Raw genomic sequence first — 12564 nt, 5'->3', positions numbered from 1 at the left:
CTCAAGTCTTCTTATAGATCCACACAGAAACAAGATTATTTATCATTTCTGGCTTTTGGGTACTCTAACAAAAGAGCCTTGGCTTAAGAGATACTGACAGATGGCAATGCTCACTTTCTGTGGGTCATCCACCTAAACACAAGGCAAGGGATGTGTAATTTGTTTCTGTGGAAGTTTCTTTTCTATTATTTTTCCTTGACTTTGCGTCTGACAATCTTTTCTGGGCTACACTTTTGTATTTTCTCTTTGATGCTATCACTTGGGTAGCTGACATTTTATTCAAAAGCATGGCTTCAATAGTATAAGTTGATATTACTGTCATGATTTACAAACACAGAAATGAATATGCCTTTTGTAGAAGTAAGATACTTATTGCCATATCAGAAAGTATCTGTCCATTCTTATAATTATTGTTACATTTTATCATGAATTATTTTCTTCCCACACCAGATCAACAGAAGAAATGAATTTCAGTCTGAAATATAAGAGGAGAAATAGCCTTAAGAAAAAAGCATATAAACCTTGCTATGGTGAAATTATACAAACATCAACCAGTAAGTAATTGCTATCGACACACTATAGAAAAACATTTTATAATATAATGTTACTGGGACAAAAATCCTTGTCATCTAGCAATAACATTCACTTTTCATAATAAATACAATGTATGATACTGTTATCTTCATTTGATAAAAGAGGAAGGTAAATCTTGGGCTTATTAAATGTCATGCTAGGTTTATGGCATACATAACCTAGCTGTAAAGTCTAAGCCATTTAAACCAGAAAACTTGTATAAGGTACTTTTTATAGTTACAAAAATACAGGTAGCACCAGAATTGAAATACTTTCCACTAACTTCCAAAAGAAACAAACAAAACAAAACAAAACAATTAAACAAACAAAAATTTAATAAGGGGCAAATGGGAGATGGCTCAATGGGTAAAGCACCTAGTCCTCGAAGCCGGATCACCTGAATTACACTGAGGTTCATTATTTCCATAGGAAAAGGAAGCAGGGAGGGCAAAATGATCCCTGTTACTAAGCAGGATTTCTCCTTTCACTCTTTCATTCAGCCTGGAATCACAGCCTATGGAGTGCTGCCACCTATGTTCAGAGTGGGTCTTCCCTCATCATTCAAACCTCCCTAGAAATATGCTTATTACACTTTCCAGAGGTGTGCTCACTAGGTCATTGTGAATCCAGACTCATTGACAGTGAGAATCACCCTCCAGTACAGTTGGATAAGGATCTAAAAATGTTGATCTCATGAAAGTTGAGAATAGGAGGAAGAGGAGGAGGAGGATAAGGAGGAAGAATGGGGAAATCTTGACCAACAGCAACAGTACACTGGATAAAAGTAAGAAGTTTCCATGGGGTATTGTAGAGTAGGATAACTGTGAAATATTTCCATCATAAAATAAGTATTTTGGTATATACATTTAAATTGATTTAGTCATCATACAATGAATGTATATATGAAAATACCACATGGCACTATATATATATACACACATACATACATATGTGTGTATATGTATGTATGTGTATGTATATATATAATTTTTAGAGATTAGTTAAAAACTTTTAATTTTAATCAAAAACAAAAAATGAAATAAGAAAATATGAAATAAGTCTTCAATTATTTTTCTTCCAGGAATCTCAAATCCATATGAAAAAGGGGATCATTCTCATCTAGTTGTTGAATGATCAGAAAAATATAACCGAAAACCTGTAATAATGGTATCTGTAGTCCTAGCATTTAGGAAGTGAAGATAGGTCATTTGAATACAGGAATTTGAGACTGTTTTGGGTAATATAAGATGACTGTCTTAGGGTTTTATTGCTGATAGGAGACATCAAGACCAAGGCAACTCTTTTTTGTTTGTTTGTTTTGTTTTTTATTAGGTATTTATTTCATTTACATTTCCAATGCTATCCCAAAAGTCCTCCACCCACTCAGCCACCCACCCACTCCCACTTCTTGGCCCTGGTGTTCCCCTGTACTGGGGCATATAAAGTTTGTACGACCAATGGGCCTCTCTTTCCACTGATGGCCGGCTAGGCCATCTTCTGATACATATGCAGCTAGAGACATGAGCTCGGGGAGGGGGGAGGGGGTACTGATTAGTTCATATTGTTGTTGCACCTACAGGGTTGCAGACCCCTTTAGCTCCTTGAGTGCTTTCTCTAGCTCCTCCATTGGGGGCCCTGTGATCCATCCAATAGCTTACTGTGAGCATCCAAGGCAACTCTTATAAAGGAAAAATTTTAACTGGAACTGGCTTACAGTTTCAGAGGTTCAGTCCATTATCATCATGATGGGAAACCTGGATTCTTGCAGGGAGACTTGGTACTAGAGGAGTCATGAGTTCTACATCTTGATTCAGAGGCATCCAGGAGAAGACTATCATCTGTAAGAAACCAGGAGGAGGCTCCGGATCACACTGGCCAGACTTTAGTGCATGTGCACATACACAGACACAGACACAGACACAGACACAGACACAGACACAGACACAGACACAGACACAGACACAGACACAGACACAGACACAGACACAGACACAGACACAGACACACAGACACACAGACACACAGACACACACACACACACACACACACACACACACACACACACAAACACACGCACATGTGACTTCCACAGTCACTCACTTCCTCTAATAAGACTACACCTCCTCCTATAAGGCCACATCTCCTAATAGTGTCACTTCCCATGGACCAAGCATATTCCAACCCCCACAAACTTCCTGTTTCAAAATGATGATGTTGTATGAGGATTATGATGATTATGTTGATAATTCAAACATGGAATCATTGTTATATTAAATTCTTAGAAGCACAAAGGAAGATTATTTCTGAAGATATAAAATTGAGTAAAACTGCTTACTAGAATTTTTTCTTAAAGTTGTATTTGATAGCTGAATTTTCATGAGGCAGATATCGTGGCTGTAGGAGTTTTGATGAAACTACTCTCAAAATGTACATAGTAAGTTGTTGACAATGTCCATTTCATACATTTATTTTGGCCTGGGATCTATGACATATTATATTTACAATACTTTAACCAGTACTAGTTATTTTAACTCAAAACATGACTTCATAAGTTAAGCATATTTGAAGTGGGTGAATAGTGTAGAATTCACCAATTGTTTAAACCCTGGTAAATTATTGATGAGGAATGTGAGGTGTTAAAACTGAAATGGATTCGTATGAATTGTCACAATTACTTGGCTTAGCACCCTGACTCTCAGAGTGACCACTGACCTAGTACTATGAGCATTATGGAAAACATTAAAAATGTAAATTGTAGTACCATTATCCTCTTTTTCTTCCAGATAAAAGGCAGAAGTCAGGTGTGGTATATAGTAACTCCTGGTTTAATATGCTCTCTGAGTGATAATTCTGATGGGTGACAAAATAGAATAGCCGGACTTACCTTGGAGACCAAGTGCATCAGGATAGGAAAACACAGTTCCTGCCTCCATAGGACTAATAGCCATAGATACAAAACTGAATATCTTGAATAAGCGTTTATTAATTTTTTTTATTACTCACTTGTCACATGAGGCTATAACTTTTTTTCAGTTTGTTCAAAACTTTGCTTTTGACACGTGTCTTACATAAACCCTTTACTTTTCACAGAATAAATAAAACACTGTCTGGCTTATATTATAGTGGAAGGAAAAAATACCTGTCAGTTCAAAAATTTAGGTATTTTTGTTCAAGAAGCACTGAAAAAAATATATTCCATCTCACAAAGAACATAATTTCCTTTCAGATAAAAGAGAGATTGAAGCGTTTCCAAAACTATAGAATACTTATTTGCAAGGGAATATTGTAGAACACACACAAAATGCAAGACAAATAAAAAAGGAGCCATGAGTTCCTCTTTGTCCCTTTGACCAGAAAGGACCCTGTGAGATTATTTTGAGGAGCAGTAGGGGATGTGGTGATCACTGCAGTTGAGCCTTCTGGATAATAGGAAGGTTAAAATTTAAAAAAGTGAATTTGGGAATACATTAGCTCATTTCAAAGAGTTAATGACATTGTCCTTTCTCTCTCTTCCTTCCCTTAAATCTGTTTGAAGGCACGTTTGGGTCCTTATGCCTTAGAACCCTGAAAGAGCTGCCTGAAGTGAAGAAACCTGCATTTCTTCTAGACCCAGACAAATACTTTAAGGAAGGGCCGGAAGAGGATGTATCCCAAATTCCAGAGCTTCCTCTGCTCTCTGAAAGTAAGTCCTCAGCCTGCCTACAATCACCTTTCTTTCTTCATACGATTCAATTAAGGGAAAAGGAAGTAAAAGGAGGCTAGCAGGAAAATAACACGTTTGCCTTGTAGGTTGCCATGAAACAAGAGTGCTGTGGTTGTCAAGATTCACAGCTCTGTGCTCTCAAAAAGAAGAGCTAACAGGCTGCAGTGCATGAAATGCGTATTTCTATTGTGTCAGTGTTCTGAAAACAGACTGCCTTGGATACTATGAATCTGCTATGGATGAATACTTCTCCTCCCTAAATGACCTTCATTTTCAAAACTGATACCAGAGACAGAAACATCATGAGATTCTAAAGATTTAGAGGAGAGTCTCTGGCAATCTGACTCTGTTCTTCCCATGACTCTATAAATAGAGGCTACTTAAAGTGCATTGTCTCTGAGGCTCCAGCTGCAGTGCAGGGCTAATAAGAGAGGACAAGGAAGCTTAACTTGAAAAATGCAAGTGAATGATCTCTGAGGATTTCGAAAGAACATGTGCACAAGTGTGCTCTATTTTTCAGACTATTCTAGCCTGTGCAGTTTGAGAGCATTTGACAAGTAAGATCTGTGCAAACATCTTTCCTACAAAGGAAGCCTTGTGAGAATTCTGGCAACATAACCTGAAAATGGGAGAGGCACAGAGAGAAGCATATGGGCACTGTAGGGAATCTCATTTAAAATAATTGATGGAAATGCAGTGTTTTCAACATGTAATACTGAAAGCAGACAGAGCTCCGTGGCAGTCACCTGAGACTCACAGTGTCAAAACTTTTCCAGTGTCTGACATAGGGTTCAATATCATTCTTGAACAATACCTTTGAAGGAAGTAGTTGTTTTCTTAGAGTCACACCAGGTGACATTTAAGCTTCTTCCTGCTGAGTGAAAAAGGAGAACCAACTGGTCATATATTATTTCAAATTTCAGTTTTTATCTAGAACAACTGTCACTTCCAGTCTTCTACTACCACTTTGCTAGATGATTCTTAAACTTCCTCTTTTCTAAATTTGTAATTTGCTCATTTTCTTTCATTTTCCCCTTCATTTCTCTTATAAGTATTTATTTATGTGTGTGGAATGGGGTTTCAAATTTTTCATTCTGTTATTTTTTAAAAGGATGCTTTAAAGTTAGCAATGGATATGTGTGCTGGGAAGACGGGTCCCAGGATAAAATATTTGCTGTTAACTAGATTTTGGATCTCCAGAAACCATATCATTGGATGGGGGTGCATCGTTTCAGCCTATAAACCTAGCACCCAAGAATTAGGAGAGTTGGCAAGAAAAAGTCCTCAGGAGAAGCTGCCTAGCTAGAATTGGCTGTATGGTGATCTGTGAGTTCAGCAAGAAACCCTGCCTCAACAAATAAAGTGAATCATGGAAATGGAAAACACCTGATAGTACCTTTGGGCCTCATATGGACATGCACACTAATGAACATACACTGACACACATGTGCCTACTACACACATGCACATATAGGCTCACTATACACACATTAAAAACAAATGTAGAGAATATTTATCTTCTTGCATGTATCACAGACACAGAGAATCAGGGAGTATCTAGTAAAAAAAATTGAATCATGAGTCAGGACAAAGCACTGGCATGAGCATATGAGGACACTGAGTGGAACAAGAAGGCAGAATTAAGGCAAGAAAAACATGACATCAAGGACATAAAATGCACAGGGCAAACAGTGGGAGAGAAAAGCAGCCAGAAGCACAAACCTATCCTCAGCCTTGAGAGTCCTTGTATGTGGACAGGCTACTTCTGTTCTACAGTATCAGGAAGGGATACTTGGTTTGTCCTTATGGACAGGGAGTCTGTACTTTGAGTGGGTGTGGGGGTGGTTTGATATATGCATGAAAATATTGAAAATATATGCAATAGTAAGAAATTTATGGAGAACAATAATTTATATTTTCCACAATTCTCTGAAAATGTAAAGCATATAGCTTTGTTCAATTTTTCTTCCTTCTTGTATGTATCTAGCCCATTCTAAATATCGAATGCCTTCTCTTTTTGTACAGAGCATTTCCTAAGGTAGAGTTTGAATACTTTTTTATCAGTGGTAGATGTTGGAGACACAGAGATAACATCAAGAGTTTCAACCTGTAAATGTTATAATTTCTGAAGGGAAAATATCCTGGCAGTCAGGAGCCAGGGAATACTACAAAAATCATCATACCCCCACAAAAAATCTCAGAGAAGACATTTATGGGGATGGGAAAACCCAAGAGGGTGGCTGCCTCTGTTCAGGTCAGAAGATACCAGTCAAATGAGCAGTAAATAGGGCTTATATAGTATTTCTTAGGGGTTAAGCTTTTCAGGGTGGAACTTTCCAGTTCTGGTGGGATTTCAAGTCTTGATCTTGGTGTTGCTCAAAGATTGGTTGTTTCCCTGCTCTTGGATTGGTGTGTTCCTGTGGCAAGCTCAGGAATTGGTGGGCTTTCCTGTTTAGGAACTGGTAGGATTATATTTTTCTCCTTGGGCAAGGCCAGGCTATTCTCCTACCTCAGGACTGGGAATGACAGTTACAGCCATTAGATAATGACTATTAGAGACATTAGGAAAGTCTTCAGATTGGGCTTAGCTGATGGAACTCCTAAGGCAGGGCCTAACCACTTTTCTGCCTTGAGGATTTACAAAGCTTACAAATCTATATAAAGTTTATAAAAGGGAGTTCATGGTAGGAAAGCCTTTCTCTGCCCCTTGAGTAAGCAAGCATTCTCCCCTAGTTTAGTTTCCTATTGATTTATGTTAGGGATCTGGAAGGTGAGCAACTTTATCATGAGACTTCTTGCTGCTTAGGGGTGTTTAGTTCCTTGGAGAAAGTTTGATCCTCACCATCAGGATACAATCAGATGTTGCAAGCCTCTTGCTCAGTGACTAGAGGCTGGAAAAGCTGTAGTAGCAACTAATTTCAAGACTAGTTAGAAATTTTTTGGTACTGTTGTTGAAGGAAACTGGACAAAAAGAATATGAGGTAAGTTGTGGTTATTGGAATTAAGAAAAGGAAGAGGAAAGGGGGTTAAAAAAGATTGTCTCATATTATGTTCCTCCTAACCAGTACACCCAGAGCTTGTGTCTCTAGTTGCATATGTAGCAGAGGATGGCCTAGTTGGCCATCAGTGTGAGGAGAGACCTTTGATCTTGCAAAGATTATATGCCCCAGTATAGGGGAATTCCAAAGCCAGGAAGCAGGAGTGGGTGGGTTCAGGAGCACGGTGGGGGTAGGGTATAAGGAACTTTCGGAGAGGAAACTAGGAAAGAGGATAGCATTTGAAATGTAAATGAAGAAAATATCTAATAAAAAATTTAAAAAAGAATAGAAAAAAAGATAGTCTCTAATTTCTTACATTTTTTTGGAGATCTTTCTGGACTTATTAGATTTTATCTATTACTATACCATATTGATTAACATAGAAGCAACATTTTCACCCAAGTCCACCTTGACAAAGCCCATTTCTCTGCTGTCAATATATCTAATCTCCACCAGGATTTAATAACACTATGGCAGCCAGTGAGTCTGCTTGGTCTTGAAGGGTAAGGATGGTCTGAGCTGCTCATTGGAGAGCCTAGATAAACTGAGAGGAGAACCAATGGTAAATAGCTAAGGAAGTAGTCATTTTGCTGTACCACTGTTGTTGGCAGCAGTTATTCCCAGGACTGCTAGAAAGGGTATGGCCTGAATCACTTGTTCATCATGCTCTGCCACTAAAATCCAGGGACAGAATTTGGCAAGGGTTCCTCATTGGTTACCACCACTGGTTTTTGGGAAAGGAACATCAGGACAAAGATCTCAAATGACCCAAGAGGTACGCAACTGTAAGCTTAAGTGCTACAGAGAATCAAGGCATTATGAATGTTTGGGAATATGGGTTGAAGTGTTATTACAGTCTGCAGACTCCAGTGTGTTCACAAAGTTCTTCAGTGTTCTCTGAGGAATTAAAGCAGTCTGTGAGAGATGTGGGAGGAATAAGGGTAGTAGAGATATTTGGGTTAGAGCAATTGATGAAGTGAAAGACTAGTAAGACAACAGGCAAGGTCATAAATGGTGGTTGTGAATTTGACCCAGGAGGGACATACAACCAACGTTCTGCAAAGTAGTCAGGTAGAACATTATTCAATAGCTGACATGCAGAGGTTAAGTTCAAAAACAAGAAATGGTATGGCAGGGAAGTGGGATCAATATCATCTAAAAGGAATGATATGAGGTCTATGAGGATCCTTGAGGAGCTTTGGACCACTTCTTCTTACCACGTCTATACCTAGGGGTTGAGAGAGTGGGATGTGTACCCTCTGTATTTTGATTGTGCTTTTGGGGCAGCTTTCATGAATGTTGTATTAAAGTTTACCAATGTCCCCCACCTCCCATCTGGGGTGTCATGTGTCCTTAATTAGAGTATAAAATTTTGGGGGGATCATTTGTGCAGTGACAGAAGGTGCCATCACTGAAAATCAAGCATGCCAGTTTTTGCCATTTGAACTATACTGAGGCCACGCTGCTTGTAGTAACAGAGTGAACCTCTAAAAAACTCTGAGTCAGTGGAGGAAAAAAGAATGGATTGCAAAATGAATTGTGCTGGAAGGGAGTTTCTATAAGCTCTAAAAGGGGAACTGAAAGCCTGTGGAAGTCCAGGAGGGCACAGACAAACTCTAAGACTTCCAGGTCAGAATTGAGAGACTTGAGAGACAAGGTCACAGAGGCCCAGAAAGGCTTCAGGAAACTGGGGCTCAGCAGGAAGCTCCTTGGGGAAGAGGAAGGGAAACCTGGAGAGAGAGAGCGGAGCAAGTATCTTAATAACCAGAGAGTTGAACACATGGTGGTGACACAGAGAGTACAGCAGGCTCCTGGGGCCAAAGGAAGGCTCCTTATTAAGTAGGAGAGGAGAAATGAATGGTTAAGCAAGTGAAGGGAGGAAGCTGCTAGAGAGGCAGACTTTAGAACTTGGAACTGAATATAATAGGTGGAAGAAACAAATGATCGGTTTGTGCTTAAAGAGTGGCAAGTCAGTTACTTGAGTCAGTTTGAAATATTGAGACATGACAATGGCTGTAAGGTAAGTGTAAATCCTCTACTAATGCTATGTGAAGAGAGATCTCTGGAAGGGTGGTGTTTGGAGACCCTGGTGTGTTAGGAGATGGTATAAGTTGTGAAAGGAAAGGCCAGTGATTGGTGACCTTAAGGTTAACTGCTTTGATTCTTTCCTCCTCCTCCCCTCCCCCCTCACCTCCCCCTTCTTCTTCTTCTTCTTCTTCTTCTTCTTCTTCTTCTTCTTCTTCTTCTTCTTCTTCTTCTTCTTCTTCTTCTTCTTCTTCTTCTTCTTCTCTGATATTTTCTTTATTTACATTTCAAATGTTATCCCCTTTCCTGATTTCCCCTCTGAAAATCCCCTATCCTCTTCCCCATCCCCCTGCTCACCAACCCACCCACTCTCACTTTCCTGTCTTGACATTCCCCTACACTGGGTCATGGAGCCTTCGCAGGATCAAGGGCCTCTCCTCCCATTGATGTCTGACAAGGCCATCCTGTACTAAATATGCAGCTGGAGCCATGAGCCCCTCCATGTATACTCTTTGGTTGGTTGTTTAGTCCCTGGGAGCTCTGGGTATACTCGTTGGTTCATATTGTTGTTCCTCCTATGGGGCTGCAAGCTCTTTGAGCTCCTTTAGTCCTTTCTTCAGCTCATCAATTGGGGACCTTATGCTCAGACATTTTAAACAAATGGTGCTGGTTCTACTGATGGTTAGAATGCCAAAGAATGCAAATCGATTCACTCTTATCTCTTTGTACAATGCTCAAATCCAAGTGGATCAAGGACCACCACATAAAACCAGTTACACTGAAACTAATAGAAAAGAAAGTGGGGAAGAGCCTCAGGCACATGGACACAGGGGGAAATTTCCTGAACAGAACACCAATATCTTATGCTCTAAGATCAAGAATTGACAAATGGGACCTCATACAATTACAAAGCTTCTGTATGGCAAAGGACACTGTCAATAGGACAAAACAGCAATCAATAGATTGGGAAAAGATCTTTACCAACTTCTTTGATTCTTATATAAGAAATTCAGCTGTAGCCAGAAAGTGCAGACAAGGTGCCCATCCTTGGGTAATATGGTTTAATTTTCAGTAAGTTTGTGATGGGTACAAAGCAATGTTCCAGTTGGTGATTCAGGACCCTAAGAACATATCCCTACTTTTCAGTAATGTAGAGAGAAGGGATGAGTTAAGTCTAGAAGATCTATGTCTCAGCCCGGATGGGGGTTGGGCAGTTGAAATTTACAAGCTGACTTGGTAATGGTGCAAGAATGGGTTCTTGTGATGTACCAGGAGCTACCTTAATAGGGAGCAGTCAAGAAGGGATAAGGAAGAAATAAGGAATGTAAGAAGCTAGCTATACCTAGGAATGATAGAAGTTTTCCTTGGTAGTAGGGACTGTTAGTGATTCTTTTTGTCTAGGATAATTGTCTTGTGTGCTGGAGTGACAGCTAATCTTATATACGTAATTTGAGGAGTGGACACTTGGACTTTAGAGGATTAGACTCAATATCCCCAGTTGGATAGAAAGTTTAATGAATTAGAGGTGTCTGCCTTGCTAATTTTCCAGGACAGACAACCAAGGATCATCTCCTTATTGTAAAGGCTTGGATTTTTAAAGGGGCAAAGAGAGTAAGTCAGAGGCCAGATCCAGGCCAAATAAATGTGAACTGCCGTGGAACCTCTGGGGAGCATGTTCCCTGTGACTCGGGTAGAAATGTGAGGATGGTGGGTTTCTGAGCCCATCTAAGTAAAGGTAAGAATATTTTGTTACTAGGGGTCCCGAGGAATAGAAAAGAAGGCATCCTTGAAGCCTATGACAGAGAAATGGCAGGTCTTTGAGGGGTTGTAGAGAGGCACGTTTAGAGGTTTGGTACTACAGGATGAAGAAGTACTTTTGCTGAATTGATAAGTCAGAGATCCTGAGCAAAGAATAGGTTCTATTTTTTAAAACTGCGATTGTGGGGGTACTAAAGGGGGAGAAGAAGTGAGGCACAGACTATTCCTTCCTAGTAGTCAAAAATAATTGGTGTAAGTCCCCTGAGGCTTTGGAGAGAAAGTGGGTATTGAACTTGGGTGATATATTTGCTGTGGTTTGGTGAGGCTGGTAAAGTCTGACAATAAGGGAATGGGGAGGGGCCTTAAAATTTCACCAGGACTGAGTAGGTGTTCTCAGCTCAAGAAGGAAGAAAATAGATTCTCCTGATACTATGATAACCACCTGAGGCTCTCTGTTGGAGATGAAGTGGAGCCCAGACACCTTATGCCATCCATGACCAGACCAAAGTGGTCAACTGAAGGGTGATCCGTGATTGATGTCTTCATGCCAGAAGGGGTATAGGGGCAGTCAACACTCCAATGCCTTTCTTGACAGCACCTTGGACATGATACAGATGGTTTATGAGGATTCAGACAGGCCAGGGCTCAGTGACCCCCCTGACCAAATTTGAATCAAAGATGTGATGGTTCTTGGGCTTTGGGAGGCCAGGGATCCTAGGCCTTTGCTTTAGCCAGCTGCTAGGCCTTAGCCTACATTAGGTACCCCCTCCCCCAAGATTTATCATCTTTCCCATGATATACCTTGAAAGCCTTAGCTAAGACCTGTGGAGTCAGGGATCCTCTCTCTAGACATATTGGGTTTGGCTCTAATATTTGGACAGTCTGTGAGAAGTATCTTGTATGTAGCTGTTTTCCTTGTTGGGTCTCTGGATCCAGATTTCTGTTTTTCTCTTTGTCTTAGATGACAAATAGAAGTTTTCATAATTTACTATTTAAGGATAATCTTGTGATGACTCACTTTTCCTTTGTGAATGGTCATCAATTGGAGATAGCTTAGCAATTAGGGATGGAATCTTGTGTCCAATTCTAATCTCAGCACTCAGACCCCATCTGGGTTAGTCCTACATATACCCTGTGCATGAAGCCACAATCAGTGAGTTCATATGCATATCTGCCCTGTTGTTTCTAGAAAGCAGGTTTTCCTTAATGTCCTCCATTCTCATTGGCTCTTAAAGGTTTTCCATCTCCTTTCCCACAGAGTTCCCTGAGTTTTCAGAAGAAGGATTTGATAGGGACATCCCATTTAGGGTGGAGTATTTCAAAGTCTCTCACTCTCAACACACTGTCCAATTGTGGGTCTCTGTATTTCTTCCCATCCATTGCAGAAGAGTTCACTACTCTATAGGTGGTAGAACCAGGGAAAATAGAGCCTAAAAATGAGTTTGGCTAATGTTTTGTGCAATAGCC

At 40.0% G+C, this 12564-nt stretch overlaps 1 protein-coding gene across 2 annotated transcripts in view; it reads left to right on the top strand.

Moving 5' to 3' along the window:
* Wdr49 (WD repeat domain 49) overlaps positions 1-12564 on the top strand; it is a 208238-nt gene that overhangs the window by 179805 nt on the left and 15869 nt on the right. For both annotated transcript variants that reach the window (XM_030252532.1, NM_001370850.1), the window contains 2 exons: positions 451-554; positions 4109-4255. In XM_030252532.1, coding sequence (XP_030108392.1) covers positions 451-554; positions 4109-4255 — 251 coding nt within the window. The remainder of the gene's footprint in view (positions 1-450; positions 555-4108; positions 4256-12564) is intronic.

Source organism: Mus musculus, chromosome 3 (assembly GCF_000001635.26).
Source record: "Mus musculus strain C57BL/6J chromosome 3, GRCm38.p6 C57BL/6J".
In the NCBI taxonomy this organism is placed as follows: Eukaryota; Metazoa; Chordata; class Mammalia; order Rodentia; family Muridae; genus Mus; species Mus musculus.
Note: the sequence above shows the minus strand (reverse complement) of the source record. Positions and strands in the feature narration are given on the sequence as shown.